This window comes from Schistocerca piceifrons, chromosome 4, assembly GCF_021461385.2.
Source record: "Schistocerca piceifrons isolate TAMUIC-IGC-003096 chromosome 4, iqSchPice1.1, whole genome shotgun sequence".
Taxonomy (NCBI): Eukaryota; Metazoa; Arthropoda; class Insecta; order Orthoptera; family Acrididae; genus Schistocerca; species Schistocerca piceifrons.
The window spans coordinates 748916945-748936224 of NC_060141.1; the positions used below are offsets into that span (position 1 = coordinate 748916945).

General features: G+C 38.5%; 1 protein-coding gene across 4 annotated transcripts in view; it reads left to right on the plus strand.

Annotated features, from left to right (window-relative positions):
- The window catches only part of LOC124795352, a 130269-nt gene that overhangs the window by 6053 nt on the left and 104936 nt on the right, over positions 1-19280 (plus strand). For all 4 annotated transcript variants that reach the window (XM_047259344.1, XM_047259342.1, XM_047259340.1 and 1 more), the window contains one exon: positions 7344-7533. In XM_047259344.1, the coding sequence (XP_047115300.1) occupies positions 7357-7533 (177 nt within the window). In that variant the 5' untranslated portion in view covers positions 7344-7356. The remainder of the gene's footprint in view (positions 1-7343; positions 7534-19280) is intronic.

The following is a 19280-nucleotide window of genomic DNA, read 5'->3' on the forward strand; positions in this document are numbered from 1 at the left end:
GAAGTTTCTTTACAGTTCTGTATACCTGGGAGATCCCTCCCATCAAGAAGTGTTCTGTGAAGTAAACATCTATCGTGTGCATTCTTTTAAACTTGAACCACGGCTCTTTTAAATGTTTCTCTCTAGAGGTAAATGTTTGGTGTTCCTGTTTGAGATGTGACATAATTATATCTTTATCTAGATTACTGCCCATAGAATACCCATCCTGCTCTAACCTGAGCACGTGCTCTATTTCTAATGACCATGTTGTTGACAGACATTAAACTGTAATCATCCCTCTCATTTTTTACTTAATAATGTTTTACAGGATATTTTGTGACTCACACCACTTACGAAGCTATAACTATCCCAGCTGAATATCGGATGATTAAAGTCTCTTCCAATGATGACATTATGATTGGGGAACATTTGCACTAATGAAATGAGATTCCTCTACAGTTTTTGGCTACATGTGGATGGTACTTGATAGAAAGATTCAAATACAAGTTCATGCCCACCCTTGATAGTGTGTGTCTCCCATACAATCCTGCATCCAGCTTAAATTTAAGTCCTGGTTAATTTGAGTTTCATGTTTAACGCAAAAAATATATTAGGCTACCTCCATTTCCCATCCCCCTATCCTTGCAACACTCATTTAGATTCACCCCAAAGTCTCACTGATGACAAACAAGATTTTAGTCAGCTTCCTGTACATAGTTTCTTCAAGCAGTTTAAGAGACTGACTATAAATTTAGGCAGAGTTATTTGCAGTTATTATATGCGGCAAGTAGAATATTAGTTTTCTGCCTGATAGTGCTAATCAAGAACAGAAACAGTAGCTTATGTTCACTTTTGAATTATTTTCCACAGTGAATTTCCCAGTGAGGATTGAATTTAATAGTGCAGCAGCCATTGACAACTTTAAAAAAAATAGCTTCGGCAATTTAGAACACTCTAAAAACTTGGAAATTTAGGAGATAGGACCCGGATAAGTTTAAACAACTGAACGTCACCGAGAGTTTCAAAAGGAGCATTAAACAATGAATGACTGAAATAGGTGAATGAAATATAGTAGAAGATAAATGGATAACTTTCAGAGAAGTAGTGCATAGAGGCAAGAGAAGAACAACTGAACGAATAAGGCAACATGGAGTCGAAATCCTGGGTTAACACAGGATAAGTTAAATTTAGTTGATGGAATAAGTTATAAAAATGCAGGTGGCGTAGGAGAATACAGGCATCTAAAATAAGAGATAGAAATAAAGTGAAAAATGGGTAAGCAGGAATGGTTAGAGAGCAAATGCAGAGATTTAGATACAAGGGAAGATAGATGCAATTTATAGGAAAACTAAAAAAGGATCTGTATGACCATAAAGATCTCAGATGGAAAGCCATTAATAAACAAAGAAAAGAATGCTGAAAGGTGGAAAGAATATAAAGAGGAGCTTCCTTCCTTCCTATCAGGTGCCCTTTATTCAGCCAATGCTGGAGCAGGACTTGTATGGCATTTCTCCAGTTTCACAGAGAACCAACCTTGTCTGTATATAGGCTAATGTTATGGTGGGGTTGCCAGTCCCAAAGGCATTTTAAAGCTATTGCCAGCTCTCTCCTTCCATGGGGATGAATCTGTATACCACTTCTCTCTGTGTCCAGTGTAATCACATGGTCAACTGTGATGTCATTTTCGAAGTGTTGTGTATCTGAGTTGGGACAGGGAACTAGCTCAGTATTTAAATGGGTGTATGTGGAAAACTCCCTAAAAACCACATCTAGGCTGGTTGGCACACTGGTGTACATCACCATGTCCATTAAGTGGGCACTTTAACACACTCAGCCATCTGGGCAGGTATAGAACAGCTATATTAAGGAAATAAACTTCACGAAAATATGGAAGAAACAGTTGAGGAAGAAGTGGATATGTCAAACTGTGAGAAGAATTAGACAGAGCTCTGGAAGGCCAAAGTCGAAGCAAGGTATTAGGAGTAGAGGTTCCTTCAGAAATATTAAGATCCTTGGGAGAACCAACAATAACACAAGTTTTCCTCCTGGTATGCAGGATAGAATTGGGGATATTGAAGGGGCCTCAGTCCAGCTGACTGACTTTTGAATAAAATGAAGAAGTATAATTTCTTTAAAAAAATATCCAGTATTATAACGATCACTATGTTTAATATTGTTTCATAGTGTTAGTAGAGGAATTATTGGCAAAATTTAAACTAGTTGTAAATCACACTCTGGAGAAGTATGGGGCAAGTGGACTGAGAACAGAAAAGACTCAGCATGCTTTAATGATAAAATTTGGAGAATACTGAGGAGGCAGCAACTATTGCAATATTGCTACAAAAAAGAACATGGAAATGTTGACAGCTAGAAGTTAGTAAAAATGTGTGCATCTATAAAGAAGATCAATGTGCAAACCGTACAACAAACAACTCCCACCACCATACTCTAGTGAAAGATCTGTCTGAGAAAATTTTTATATAAAGTCATTAAATGGGTCAAAGGCTTCTATCCCGCCACTTGTCAACTGACCTTATGTGCTGAAGTTTTAAATTTAGCATTCACGGTGGATGATCATACAGAAATACTATCATAATAATAGGCATCACTGTCATAGAAAAGTAACTGAAAGAATTGAAAACAAATAAGTAATCTGGTCCAGATGGAATCCCAGTTCAATTTTTCAGAGGTAATCTACAGTATTGGCACGTTATTGTGAATCTCCCACTAAGCGACTGGAAAAAGCACAAGTGATTCATTTGCATATGAAATGTAAAAGAATGGACCCACAAAATTACAAACCAGTATCCATTACATTGGTTTGCTGCAGAATTTTTGAGTATTTTCCACATCTACATCCATACTCTGCAAACCACCATGAGGTGCATGGTGGAGGGTATGCTCATTGTACCAGTTATTGGGGTTTCTTTCTGTTCCATTCATGTACAGAGGTGGGAAGAGTGATTGTTTGAATGTCTCTGTGCATGCACTAATTATTTCAATTTGTGGGTGATTTGCAGGAGATTGTAGTAAATTGGTAGAGTCACCAATTAAAGCCAGTTCTTGAAACTTTGGTAGTAGACTTTCTCAGGATAGTTTACGCCTATCTTCAAGAGGCAACCAGTTCAGTTCTTTCAACATTTCAGTGACACTCACCTGCAGGTCAAAGAAACCTGTGACTATTGGTGCTACCCTTCTGTGTATACATTAAATATCCCTTCTTCTAACTTAGAATATAATAAAACTCCCTGAGACAGAGAAACTCCAGTCCACAAATCAGCATGGATGTAGAATGTGTCACTCATGTGAAACTCAGGTTGCCCTTTTTGCGCATGATGTGCTGTGAACCTCGGATGAAGGGCAACAGGCAAATTCCATATCCTGGATTTCTAGAAAGTGCTTGACATGATGCTCCACTGCTGACAATTAAGGTTCGAGCACACAGAGTAGGTTTCCAGGTACATGAGTGACTTGAAGACAGTGTTCGTCGGAAACAAGGGTATTGTTAGAAGTCCCCTAGAGAAGTGTGATAGGGCCACTCTTGTTCTTTATATACCGTACATAAATGATCCAGTGGACAGAGTGAGTAGCAGACTGTGGCTGGTTGCTGAGGACACTATAGTGTACAATAAGTATGATTGTTGAGTTAATGTGGAAGGACACAGGATGACTTAGACAGGATTTCTATTTGGTGTGATGAATGATAGTAGCTTGCTTCCCATGTAAAAAAAGAAAGAAAGGAAAAGTAAGCTAATGCAGATGAGTGGGAAAAACTATCCTGTAATGTTCAAATACAGTATTAGTAATGTGCTGCCTGGCACAGTCACATCAATTAAATATTTAGGCATAATGTTGCAATGCAGTATGAAATGGAGCAGTCACACAAGGAAGGTAGTAGGGAAGACGAATGATCGACTTAGGTTTATTAGGAAATTTTAGGAAAGTGTAGCTCATCTACGAAGGAGACTATGTATAGAACAGTAGTGCAATCCATTCTTGAGTACTGCTCAAATATTTTGGATGTCTTAACAGGTCAGATTAAAGGACGACATTAAAGCAGGCCAAAGGTGAACTGCTAAATTTGTTAATAGTGGGTTCAGTCAACATGTGTTATGGAGATGCTTCGTGAAGTCAAATGGGAATCACTGAAGGAAAGACAACATTCTTTTTGTGAAACGCTATTGAGAAAATTTAGAGAAACGGCATTTGCAGGTGACTGCAGAACGATTCTATTGCTGTCAGTGTACATATCACTTATGAACTGCAATGACAAGATAAGAGAAATTGGGGCTTGTACAGAGGCATCTAGACAGTTATTTTTCTGCCACTCCACTTGCAAGTGTAAAAGGAAAGGAAATGAATAGTGGTACAAGTTAACCTCTACCATGCACCCATATAGTGGTTTTAGAGTGTATGTGTAGATGTAGTTGATATCCAGATATTAGCCTACCACAGATGATTAAATAAAGACAATGAACTTAGGCCTTCTAAAATTATGACTGAGGCCCCTTGAGAGTGGACCACTTCATATGATACAGGTGAAGTACCCTCAGATTCAAGAATAATGTAATAATTCCAATTCCAAAAACGGCAAATGCTGACAGTTAAGAATACTACTGAAACATTAGTTTAATAAGTCATATTTGCAAAATACTGATACACATTACCTACAGAAGATACATGTTACAGGGTGATGATGTACTATTGGCCTCTGAAGATGAAACTAACCTACAGTGGCAAGTCAGAGCCTGGAAAGACTGCCTCGCAGAAATATGTCTGTGACAACATAAAGAAAATGCAGTACCTCACCACAGATGTAAATGATTCAGACACCATCAGAATAAATGCTGTTGACCTCCTAACAACAAGGACTTTGAAGTACCAAGGCTCAACCTTTGCTACCATGGAAATCTCAGTGCAGAAATCTGTATCCAATTGAGCAGGACTTGGTTCAAATGGTGCTCTGTGTCTTATGTACTCTGTGACCGGAAGTTTCTAGGCAGGCTCATGTTGAATGTATACCGATCTGCATTCTGTTCAGGTGTGCTGTATATGTTGAATGCTGGCTTTCAACAAACGAAGTGGAACAATAACTTGCTGACATGAAAACAAGGATGCTGTGATGGACATCTGGATTAACATTGCACAGCCATGCCACAAATCGTGAAGTTCGTAAGTTGTACCGAGCAGCGCCAATGGTAGACAGGGTGAAAGACATCTGTGATAGTAAGCGCATGTTCTTAGAGCAAACACACCAGTTGCAAAAACTGGTTTTCACCTTACAGTAAATGGTAAACAGCCAGTAGGATGATCTAGGCAGCAATGGCTTGACAACAGACACTGTCAGCGTGTGGAACAAATGTTAAGGAAGAAGAAGAAGATTATCTACAGAAAGTACTGGTAGAAGCCAATCTCGGAGAAGACCTGTTAGGGTCCTGGAGAAATGTAGGAATACACGAGATGGTATTGATTCTATGGCTTATCTTACAAGACAGACTGAAGCAAGGCAGTCATACGTTAATAGTGTTTATAGATTCAAAGAAGGCTTTTATGAATGTTGAAAGCATGAACGTGCATGCATGCACACGCGCATGCGCGCTCGAATGCGCACACACACACAGACACACACACACACACACACACACACACACACACACACACACACACACACACACACACAGAGAGAGAGAGAGAGAGAGAGAGAGAGAGAGAGAGAGAGAGAGAGGGGGGGGGGGGGGGATGCTATGTAAAAATCTAAGTAGGTGCCGCATGTTTTCTTTGTTCTTAAAATGTGCCACAAAGTAATTTTATTTTTAAATATTTTTCAGTGTTTCCTTGCTCCTGTCACGTACATCTAGTAAAAGATAACAAACACATAGAGACTACAAAGTACATTATGCTAAGCATTTTGAAAGGGAGTGGTAGTTCAGGTAGATGAAATAAAACTTAAAAGATTTGCCAATGATGTAATTCTGTTAGAGATGGCAAAAGGTTTGAAAGATTAGTTGAATGGATTGTATAGTGCCTTGAAAAGAGGTTTTAAGATAGATGTCAAGAAAAGGGAAAACAAGGACAATGACATGTAGCCCAATTAAATCCAGTGTTGCTATGGAAATCAGATTAAAAAATTAAAGACTTGAAGTAGTAGACAAGTTTTGTTATTTTCACAGCAAAATAACTGACAACAGCAGGTAGACTGACCATAACAGGATAAAATTATCCAGAGAAAGACAAATATGATAACACTGAGTATGAGTTTCTTTCTAAGGAAGTCGTTTCTGAATGAATTTTTTTGGCCTTGTCGTATATGGAAGTCAAATGTGGACAATAACCAATACAGACAATAAGAGAATGGTAGCTTTTGAAATGTGATGCTACAAGAGAATGGTGGAGATAAGATAGACTGAATAGCTAGTGAAGTGGTACTAAACTGAAGTGTGGGAAAAAGAATCTTAAGGTACACAGAAGAGAAAGAGGGAGTAAGCTGATTATTGATCACATCCTGAAACAGTATGAAACAGTTAATTTGGCAACTACGGGAAGTGTATGGGAATAAAAATTGTAGAGAGAGGCCAAGACTTGACTACAGTAACCAGTTTGATGTGGATGCTGGCTGCAGTAATTATGCAGAGATGAAGAGATGTGCACAGGATGGATTAGAATGGAAAGCTGCTGCACACTTGTGTCTGGACTGAAGACCACAGCAATGTATTGTAAAAGCAGTTGTAAATTGGTAGTCAAATCTTGAAAATAAAAAACATGAAGCATTTACATCCAAGTCATAAAAGGAAAATAATGTATAACAGAAACTCAATGGCTCAATCAGGGTGTTGTGAGAGAACTTACAGGGAGAATATTAGGAATAGACGTACAAAGTGAACGGTATAAACAAATTTCCTCCACATTTTGAAGACTGATTTCCCTGAAACAAATAAGAATAAAACTAAGCAGAAGCATGGCCAAGGAATTGATGAAATTGGCGTTAAAGTATTTTGTACTTTGGAGAGAAATATTCAAGTAATTTGGAAAATTCAGCATTCATATTGATTTAGGAGACAGCTAAAAGATCAAGCCCAGCCAGGCTAAGATACCAAATTTTGGTTCATTTTGTAAATGTCAAACTCACAGTGGAACTAACTCATCTTCTAGCTGTAACACATATAAACAGTATTTTTAGCATCTGAGCATTCTGTAAAACACAATAGTTTGTGTGCTACATGACTAACTGCAGACAATCAGTTTGGTTCAAACGGCTGATGATATGTCACTAGAATTTATAGCTGCTACATAAAACTTAAGATAATATGAAACAAGGCAACACTCTCTGAATTTATTCTATAAAGAAATATTGCGGCTTGTTCCAGAACTGACCTTGAGATGGATGACCATTCTTCCAGTACTGAAAGTGGAAGTGAGGAGGACATCATGGATATCCATAATTTGTGCCGTTTATGTGCAATCCGTGATACCTGTCTTATTCCACTCTTTGGATTTGAAGGAAAGCAGTATGGTCTTGAAGTGAAGATCAAAAAGTACCTAGGCTTACCAATAAAGGTAAATTGATCTATTTTTCTTACCTCATTTGACTTTTAAAAATGGAGCCTGTAAAATTAACTTCCAAAGAAATCTCACAAGTTTATTGTAAATTCATTAAAATCATTGAGAGACTTGAAAAAATTAACTTATGCGACAAATTTCAAATATTATATATACACCTGTCAGCATATATTTACAAAATCATTGTTAGTGAGAATCTGCATTGTGTATTTTTCGCCAGAGATGATTGATATGTGCTATGATGTGAAATCTGTCTGCAGTGAATTCAGTCAGTACAGTCACATTTATCTGTCTTGTAGGTCACAAAGTCTTACGGACTTACAGTACCACATAATTTATCTAGTCTGTTCAACTTAGTTGGTTGTCAGAGATAAGTAATGTCTGAATTTTTGTTAGTGTAAACAATAGCAATTATATTCTCAAATTTTCATCTGGATTCATTCTTCCATTTTTATACACATGTCCATTTGGAGTCCGGATAGCAAACACATCTTAGACTATCACTGACAGCATCTGCTGAAGACAACTGGATCAGTCAGTGTAACATTAAAAATAGAAACAAAATTTTTTCTGACCATGGGCTGTCAGAAACATATCTTCTTGTCAGCATATGTTCCTTGAACTTTGCTCTGTATATTTATTTGATGAAGTCATATTTTGCCAAAATTTTGTAACATATGCTTTATGAAACTTCCTGGCAGATTAAAACTGTGTGCCGGACCGAGACTTAAACTTGGGACCTTTGCCTTTCGCGGGCAAGTGCTCTACCAACTGAGCTACCAAAGCACGACTCACGCCCCATCCTCACAGCTTTACTTCTGCCAGTATCTCGTCTCCTACCTTCCAAACTTTACAGAAGCTCTCCTGCGAACCCTGCAGAACTAGCACTCCTGAAAGAAAGGAGTTCTCCAGGATTCGCAGGAGAGCTTCTGTAAAGTTTGGAAGGTAGGAGATGAGATACTGTCTGAAGTAAAGCTGTGAGGACGGGGCGTGAGCCGTGCTTGGGTAGCTCAGTTGGTAGAGCACTTGCCCGCGAAAGGCAAAGGTCCCGAGTTTGAGTCTCGGTCCGGCACACAGTTTTAATCTGCCAGGAAGTTTCATATCAGCCCACACTCCGCTGCAGAGTGAAAATCTCATTCTGGGGGCATATGCTTTATATTTGTTAGCTGTACTTGTCTATTATTTTATACTCTCTTTTGTATTTCTGAAGCTTTATTAACTAAGTATGTCAATTATGCATTCATTATGCAATTAATGAAACAGCTAACAAGTGGCTCACATCATCATTCACAGATGACTCTCAAAAACATGCTCCATTGGGGGTTGATAGTGACATAGGAGGTTCACAATTCAGAAGGCAACAGGATGCTATATGCTTGTTACATCACGAGGAGGCACTGCCTGATAGCAAACATAGGCTCACCAGCTGCAGCACAGAAGCTGACAATAAGCTGGTCTGAGGAGCTCCTTCATTCATTCATTTGTTAATCAATCCATCATGTTCCATAGATTCTGTCAAGAAGTAGAACCTTCAGGGATATGAACCATGAAGCATGTGTTTTTGGCGACATTTGTTTTACATGTATCAGGCCATGGTACAAGCCACATTTGTCTGCCTAACATTTCGTCTTCCAGTTCTGGAGACATTATCAGAGGTTTTAATGACTCAGAAAGCAGTTACAGACTCGAACAAGCTCAGCTAGCCGAGTTGTTTATGTATCCAGCTAACAGTCAGTTCATTATGTCATCAGACTGCTGTCTGAATTTGTAGAGTCATACCAACATGTTTTGTGACGCTTTATTTAGTATTGAGGCCCACAAAGTGTCTAATTTCAATCTGTCTTCTTTTCCGTTAAAGTTGTTTCAGAATTTCTGTATTTCTGTGACCTGTCTGTACATCTTAGCAAGGTAATGATTCGATCCTTATAAATCTGTGCTACGAGAGAAATGAATTTGGTGGTTCCACAGTCCCACATTCTCCTGTCGCTGATTTACCCTTGTTGCCTATATGACAATTGCCGTTGTGTTCCTTATGATGGGTGTTAATGCTATTTTTTTATGTAGTATGTACACTTGACAACATGTGAAAGGGATTTTATATACACCAGTTATGGCAAGAGGCAGGGCGAGGCCCTTTGGTTTTCACATGTTCATGCATCTTTCTTGTTGGTGCAAACATGATGTCAAAAGTGTGTCCTCTCAGTGCTCTTCAGATGCAATCTGTAATCTATTTTATGAATTGGAGGGAAACTTTCCCTTTAGTTGATTCTTTTTCTTCAGAATGTATCAGATCATATTGGGTGTAGTACTCTAAATATCTCTTTGTTAGAGTAGCCATATCTTCTTATGGCAGTTCTTGAATGGTTGAGCTCATCCTCATCCTCCAAGTACATGAGACTCACAGATTCTTTAGCATGGTCCACCAATGTGTTGATAACTCCTCTTTTCCATTGGGGAAAGTGACTGGAATTTTAGTGAAGGTACCTATCCATGTGAGTGGGCTTTCTGTAGGCTCCTTGCCCTAAAATTCCATCTGGTTCTCGAAATATCTGTACACCCAAAAATGAAATTTAATCTTCATTCTCTTTTTCCTTAGTGAACTTCATATTAGAATTAATATCATTCAGATAATTTAGGAATTATGAGAGGTCTTCTTCTCCATGAGGCCTTGTAACGAAAGTATCATCTGTGTACCAAAACCAACATTGGAGTTTCTTCTTAACCATCTGAAGGGCTGTTGCTTCAATATGTTTGTTTGCATGGCCATCTTCCGCGGCAGCTGTTAACATCTGTTACCGGTTACTATACGTTATCCGTCTTGAGCTGACTGCAGATTATTATTATTATTATTATTATTATTATTTAAATTAGTTTTGCTTTTATTTACAAAGCATCTTCCATGGTTATTCTGTAAATTGGATACATACATTTGTACATTTTTTGATGTCAGTGTTTTCTTTATAAAGTTGGTCTGCAAGCTACTGCTAGACTGCAGTCAGCTCAAGATGGATAACAAATGAAAAAATGGTTGGATCCAATTAAAGACATACTGTTTGTCCATTGTTGACAATTCGCATGGTGGCAGTTGGAAAACTGTAGGAGGTGTGCCTTGCTCCAACATTAGGACTGCTGAGAGGACAGAAGCAGTGAGGAGAAGGCAGCAAAGGCTGCTTGCTGCAATCTTGGCACCATTATCCTTAACAATGTGTGCAGTAATACTCTGCATGTAGGAGAACATAATGTTAGCAGTACACTGGAGACAAAAGGAATATCTTTCAACTAGTACTGATTTTCTTCTCTTCTGGCAGCACCAATAAAATTGTCGAGTTATCTTGGACAAGCAGTATGTGGCATCTTTCTGCATACATCAGCGTGAACAAATTCTCCTGGAACACAGACATGAGTTTGCAAATTTGATCTAAGTACTTTCCTGTATAGTTTATCATCCTGACATGATTCACAAAGGAATTTCTGTAAAGTGTTTAATTTTAATGTGGACTCAAATCAGAGTCATCCATTATCTTCAAGTTCTCAAAGTTTACATCGCCCAACTTCCTATGTCAGAACAGAGCTAAATCAAATGGTGCACAGTTTGCTTGTCCAATATTTTCTATGCAAGACGACATTCTGTAACACAGATTCTCAACTTTTATATCAGTTGCCACTGGTCTCTTACTAAATATCTCAATCTTGTTGTTGTTTAAATGATGACTAACTGAAACCCTCAGCTGCCGACAGGTGGTGTTGATATACCTCGATGTGGACAGCTGAAAATGTGTGCCCCGACTGGGACTCGAACCTGGGATCTCCTGCTTACATGGCAGATGATCTATCCATCTGAGCCACTGAGGCCACAGATGAATAGCGTGACTGCAGGGACTTATCCCTTGCACGCTTCCCATGAGACTCACATTCCCAACTGTCCACAATTCTATATATGTAATGTACCTTATAGACATTTGCCCATCCACTCATTACTCGCGCACGCTTTGGTGATTCCCGTAAGAGTTTGGGCAACCTTGTTGTTGTTGTTGTTGTCTTCAGTCCAGAGACAGGTTTGATGCAGCTCTCCATGCTACTCTATCCTGTGCAAGCTTCTTCATCTGCAAGTAATGCTGCAACCTATGTTCTTCTGTATCTGCTTAGTGTATTCATCTCTTGGTATCCTTCCAAGATTTTTACCTTCCATGCTTCGCTCAAGTACCCTTGATGCCTCTACTACTGAAAAGGCCACTACCCCTCTTCGGGAACAACTCGTTTGTCTGGCCCCTCAACAGAAACCCCCCTGTTGTGGTTGCAACTATGGTACGCCAATCTGTATCACTGAGGCATGCAAACCTCCCCACCAGCGGCAAGGTTCATGGTCCATGGTTCATGGTGGGGGGATTTCAATATTATTGTTGTTAAATGTGATTCCTTAAATCTTTACTGGCTGCTGTTCCCACTGAAAAAAGCTTTGTTTCTCAAACCAGTAACATGTGATCTATCCTCCACTTTGTGGGGTACACCACTTTCTAGCATGTTTAACTTGACTGATTCAATACCTTGAGCATAGACAACTCATCAATCTGTGACAGACATTGCTCTTCTTTCAGTAACTTTGCTGTTAAATTATTGTAAGTCTTCCTGTTTTCATTATAGAACCCCAAGCTGTAACTAGTGTACCATATTTCACTGAAAGTCCACTTGAAAATTTGACAATTTTGTCAGTATTTCACACTGGTTCACGGTCTGCAAGAGACTGAGCTAATGTTTCAATTTTACTAAAATGTTGCAAAATAATATCACACTGCAAGGTTTTATAATTAAAGTACTGATGTTTCAATGTAACTTTATTTACTGTAGATTTCAATTTGTAAATTATCTAATTCCTCATTCCATTAGCTCTAGAACAGGACACAGCAGTTAGCAGCAACTGGTCAATTTCCAAATTTCCATACCAGATTAAGGAAAAGAACTTTACTTTTCCATTAAGCTCACCACATCAACTGGCCACACTGTATTTCCGGCAACAACATCCAGCAGTTTCTCAGCATGAGAGAGAATTTTCGTGTGACATTTCGATAAATGAAAATTGCTTCTACCAAATTTTTGGATGCCGAAAAACTTTGTTGTATCAATGTTTTCCAGTTTTCGCTTTACAAGTGTGTATGCTAAGGTTGAGTCTGGATCCTCAGTTAGTATGCTTGCATCATCAGTGAACTTTAAAAATTCTGAATCACCTTGTAAGCACCCTCATACAAGAATGATAGTAGAAGTGATCCATAAAATTGTCGTCCAATATCCTTGAGATCTATTTGTTGTAGAATCTTAGAACATATTCTGAACTCAAACATAATGAGGTATCTTAAACAGAATGATCTCCTCAATGCCAGCCAGCATGGATTTCGAAAACGTTGATCATGTAAAACCCAACTCGCATTTCTCTTACAGACACACTGAAAGCTTTGGATCAAGGTAGTCAGATAGATGCTGTATTTCTTGATTTCCAAAAAGCATTTGACTCAGTACCACACCTATGCTTAATGTCAAAAGTACGATCGTATGGGGTATCAAGTGAAATTTGTGACTGGATTGAGGACTTTTTGGTAGGGAGGATGCAGCATGTTATCTTGGATGGAGAGTCATCGTCAGATGTAGAAGTAACTACAGGTGTGCCCCAGGGAAGTGTGTTATGACCATTGCTGTTCATGTTGTATATTAATGATATTACAGTCAATATTAATAGTAAAATCTGGCTTTTGCACTTATCTATAATGAAGTGCAATCTGAAAGAAGCTGCAAAAATATCAACTCAGATCTTTATCAGATTCCAAAGTGGTGCAGAGGTTGGCAACTTGCTTTAAATGCTCAGAAATGTGAAATTCTGCACTTCACAAAATGATAAAACATAGTATCCTGTAACTGTAATATCAATGAGTCATAGCTGGAACTGACCAACTCATACAAATACCTGAATGCAACACTTTGTTGGGGTATGAAATGGAATGATTACATAGGCTCAGTCGTGGGTAAAGCAGGTGGTAGACTTTGGTTTGTTGATAGAATATTGGGGAAGTGCTATCAGTCTACTAGGGAGATTGCTTACAAATTACTTGTGCAACCGGTTCTAGAATATTGCTCAAGGGATCCATACCAGATAGGACTAACAGGATATATTGAATGTATACAGAGAAGGGCACCACAAATGGTCACAGGTTTGTTTGATCTGTGGGAGAGTGTCACAGAGATACTGAAGGAACTTAACTGGCAGGTTCTTGAATACAGATGTAAACTATTCCGAGGAAGTCTATTAACAGAGTTTCAAGAACCAGCTTTAACTGATGGCTCTAGGAATATACTACAAACCCCTACATATTGCTCTCTTAGGAATCATGAGAATAAGATTAGAATAATTACAGCATGCACAGTGACATTCCAACAATCACTCTTATGTGAATGGAACAGGAAGAAACCCTCATAACTGGTACAATGGGATGTACCCTCTGCCATTCACCTCACAGTAGTTTGCAGAGTGTAGATGTAGAAAGTCACTAGAAGATCATTTATAGAAGTTAACTGCAAAACAGACCTTAATATTGAACCTCGTGGCACTCAGCACCCCACACGGTAGGTTCTCTCACAAGGTAATTCTTCTCATTTAGCTCTTCTGGCATTTTATTTGTGAGGTTTTGTATTTCTTTCTCTGTGAATAATCCTTTATGATCCCCAGACTGAGAGCCTGTTCACTGGCTCTACCCAGTTAAATGATCAGTATTCTCTTATAGGTCACTTTCTTACAACCTCTGGAAAGACTGGAAGGAGTGCCTTAGATCTGTAATTAGAGGAGGTTTGCTTTTCTCCAACTTTTTGGATGAATGTTGTTACAGCTTATTTGTGTGTGTCAGGATATGTACCCATAGTAATTGATTAATTATGAAGACAACTTAAGGGTAATCTTATCTACTTCTACGTCACACTCCACAAGCCACCTCATGGTGTGTGTCTGAGGGTACTTCTGGTACCTGTTCCACGTGCAAATGATGCATGGGAAGAATTGTTGTTGCTAAGCTTCTGTGTTGGCTCTAATTTCTCAAATTTTCTCATCTGTTCATTATGCGAGATGTATGTGGAAGCATGTAATGTGTTGTCTGATTCCACGCGAAAAGTACTCTCTTGAAATTTCAGTAGTAAAACTCTCCCAATGCACAATACTTCTCTCGTAACATCTGCTGATGGAGTCTGTTGAGCTTCTCGGTAACACTCTCACATCGAGTAATTGATTCTGTGACTAAATGCACTGCTCTGAGTCAGTCCTCTGTATCTCTTCTATCAGTCCTACTAGGCAGGTATCCTTTATTGCTGAACAACAGTCAAGAACTTTTCAAACAAGCACCTTCTAAGCTACTACAGTCATGGATATGTTACATTTCCATAAGATTCTTCCTATTAATCTCAGTCTGGCATCTGCTTTTCCTACTGTTTGTTGTATGTGGTCATTCCACTTAAGGTCACTCTGGATATAGTATGTTCACTCACACATCACATACCCTCAATTCCATCGTGAAGGAGAGTCTTCATGGATGTGGACTGAGTCAAGCCAGAGTCTTAACAGTGAGAAGTGACCCCTGCTGGCTACGTCTGTAAAGCATACTGACATCCAGGCATGACGAGTGCTAATCGTTCAGACTGATAATTATGGTAATTACTTGTAGATTAGGAGAAGAACAGCTTCTTTGAAAAAAAGCCACTGCTAACTCCTCCTGTGCTACTCAGAAGCCGGTTTTATGCAGTATTTCAAAGCATATATATAACTCTGCACAGACCAATCTCAAGCTATCTGTGTACTGGCAAAGTCTGGGTGCACCTACTACAAATAAGTGCAGATATTCCTGACTGAGCGCAATGTACAGAACAACATTACATCAGTATTTAATTCATTTTGAGTCTAATAATTATAGCAAACCTATGCCTAAAATATGACAACAAACAGTTGAAGAGGTTGACAGTGTTTAGTTGTTGGACTTAAATAATAAATTCTGGACATAAATAATAATAATAATAATAATAATAATAATAATAATAAATAATAAATTCTGCTGGGAACAGTATATCATGGAACTGCTGAAGTACCAAAACATAAGCTGAGCTTAATTTTTCTGACTCTAAATATGAATTGTTTGTGGTGTGAACTGAAGGATGCCCTGCAGAGGTCTGTTCGAGGAATTGGGGATACTAATGTGTCTGCTTCCTAATACGTTTATTCCTTAGTCGAATTTGTCATGAATGATATATCTCTTTTTCAAGCTAACTGCTCAGTTTATGGGCTCAACACTAGACATTAGAATAATATTCATAAAGATTTTGTCACTTACTTGGGTCAAAAAGGTGTCCATTATAAAAGAACACATATTTTCAGTATCTTGCCAACATCCATAAAAAGTCTAACCACTAATGTAGTTCAGTCTAAAAGGGATATAAATAATTTATTGCTGCCCAATTCCTTCTACTCCATAGATAAATTTGTTTGTATAATCAACCGATGTGTATACATTATTAATAATACCAAATAATGATAGTGATATGATATGTAAAATCATCTGTACTTCTTCAGTGCAGTAATGTAGTCAGTGCAAGTAAGTGTTGTAAATTATAATCCACGGAACATACAAATTACCAACTAACTGACTTTTCTTTCTGATGACATGTGGCTACAATAGCCAAAGAATTATCATTTGCACCTCAGTGTACTGACATTTACACATTATGTGACAAGTTTGTTATTACCTTTTCAACAAAAATATGTTGAAGAGTTTTTACTTATTCCATATCCATGAGGGGAATTTCATTTGGGATCTGTGAAACGTATCATTCAATCTCTGTGACTTTTGGATGATGATCTGTTATGCATAGCACACTTATTGATTACTTTTAGCTTTTTCAGTCTCCTGACATGAAAAGCTCATTTTTCTCACGGATGAGCTCCTGCTGTTTTGATGGAAAAGTCCAAATGTATTATGATTGTTATCCTTTCTACTGTTTTCTACTTCTTGTTACATTTATGTCTATAGTTATCTGGCTGCTCTGTTTTTCGAATACATTAACCTTAAATCCAGTGAAAATATTGCAAATCGCAGGGAATGGACTGAGAGTATTGTGACTGCACTGAATGCTTGTGGAAGTAAGTTGTGGAAGTAGGCTGTTACTGAAAACATTCAGATGTAGACCATGCAATGTGTGGTGTGACTGTGTGAGGGGCTACGCATGAGTCACACCTGTGTGTAATGGCTCCAACCTGTTCAGTGAATCATGAAGCTCTTCATTTACACATTCAGTGGAACACTCCATTGAGGGTTTGTCTCATCACACAAAGAGTGACAAAATCTTCACATCTGTGTGAGAAGCATTCCCTGCAAAGCTGCCTCTTGATATCCTCAAGTGCACAGTAGAGGTTATGCTCCAAACTGTTACCTGCACCGTTCCCCAGAGAGCCTAAATCACAGATGACACCACTGACCCCTGTACTTGGCTTAAAAATGCTAGTTACGTGCCATTTACTGCATAGGGAGTTCTGTAAAAGTTCAGACATGCCTCTCCAATGAGTACTCCACAGCCAAAGGACCTTCTTGGTCCTTTTAGCCATCTGACAACTACTAACCTTAGCTTGCACTTTTTTCCCAGTCTTGTCAGAGTGACCCTCAACTCCTTGGGTTTTCTGCACATTTTTGTCTACAGTCCCCAGAGCAGTGAAGCTGTTGGAGACACTAGACTGAAGCTAGTAGACTTGTAGCATCTGTTGAACTTCTGCCAGGTTAGACTAAAGTCCAATCATGTACACAGTTCCTAATTTTACTGCAGCCAGTTGCTGCTCTCAGGTGTGCTACCACCAGACCTGAGTGTTATGATCAGCTGCTCTTTCTCCATAATCGTGGAGTGATGGGCACGAGTACCACAGTGCCAAAGGTTAGCCATTTCTCCACACAAGCAGGTTGCCTCACAGTACCCAACATGAAAACAGAGTAGTCAGTCTCCACACCGTTGACCACTTCTCATGACTGTGCAGCAGTTTGCACTCTTGTCCATTGTGATGATTTTTATTTATTTATTAATTTCTGTAAAGAATTTTTGTGCTAGCTGCTTAAGATTACATGATTTCATGTAGTTTCATTAAACAAAAGGAAGACTGATTTACGATACTGGGACACAAGTTATGGAAGAAGCTCGTATATGGAATATAAGAGATTGAATTAGCTTAATATTGATTAGTAAATATCTTCCACAAGATGATGTTTCTTATATGCGATTCAAGTGCTATTACAACAGACTAAGATGAGATTAAGTTGTATTCAGCAAACAAGTACAAAGTGGACAAACTTCCAAAATATGCCAAAGCAGTTTATTATTTTTGTCCTCTAACATGATGAAAAGTTCACAGTGCTCTATATAAATAGTACTTTAGAAAATACTGACTATTATTTACATACTATAAGTACATAGCTGTGTTTTGCTCGGAACTCTTGACTGTTATCATTAACTGACAATCACTGTAAATGTATTTCTGCAGCTGCAAATGCAAGAAAACAAAACTTGTAATTAACTAAATCTCCCTGTATGTGTGGTTGCTCAAATGGCTCTAAGCACCATGGGACTTAACATCCGAGGTCATCAGTCCCCTAGACTTAGAAACTGCTTAAACCTAACTATCCTAAGGACATCACACACATCCATGCCGGAGGCAGGATTCGAACCTGCGACCGTAGCAGGCGCACGGTTCCAGACTGAAGCACCTAGAACTGCTCGGCCACAGCAGCTGGCGTATGTGTGGTCACAGTGTCTTTGCAACTAGACACAATGCATCTGCATGTGGTTCTTCATTAGCGGGTACAGTGCATTCTGCCATTGTGAGAGGCAGTAATAATTGAATCTGCTAGACAATGACTCAAAAGTTTCACCATTACTGCTAGATATATTTTGTGGGGGTTCAGTTTCATTTGGTTTGCTAATTTTGTTTGTTTGTAAGTTAATAATGTTCCAAATTGTTTTGCCTTAAAAATCTGCAAGTGCTTTTGAAGTCTGAGCAAAGTGCATGAGTTTCTGATTGATCATAGCATCTCTGGTAAAGAAGCCTAGACTCATATTATGGGTTTGAAAGGCTTTCCTGCAGGGGGAGGGGAGGGGGGGGGGGGGGGGAGTTTGAATAGTGATCACAGGCTGCTTGTTGCCACTCTGAGAAATTATCTATAAGAAAAGGCAGAAACACAGACAAAAGTTGGGGAATTTGCAGAATCTGAGAACCTGTGCCAACTAACAAGTCAGAGAAGAAGACAATGCTATGTTATTCTTTGAGAAAAGCAATTGAAAGCCACGAAAGCATTATGATACTGAAATATGAATCAGGGAATGCATACCAGAAATCTATTTGATTTTTCCATCCTCAGTTTCTCAAAACATTAACTATTTAAAACAGCTTTGATTAAAACGAGCTCACTGTACCATCAAGTTACAACTTATCCACTGTGACAACTGTAATGTATGCTGAATTTCCACTTATTTCATATAAAAAAGTCATTGCAATTTGTAATGTGTCAAATTTCTTTTATCGATTTGTGTTAATTATCTGTACTTGCAGCCTAAAGCATTGACAGTTGTGAGTCATTTTACAGCACAAGATTTGGAGTTTTTTATTGTACAAACAGTACATAATGTGCTATAGCACGTCATGGGTTATCAGTAACATACATAACTGTCCAAATAGTAGATACTCT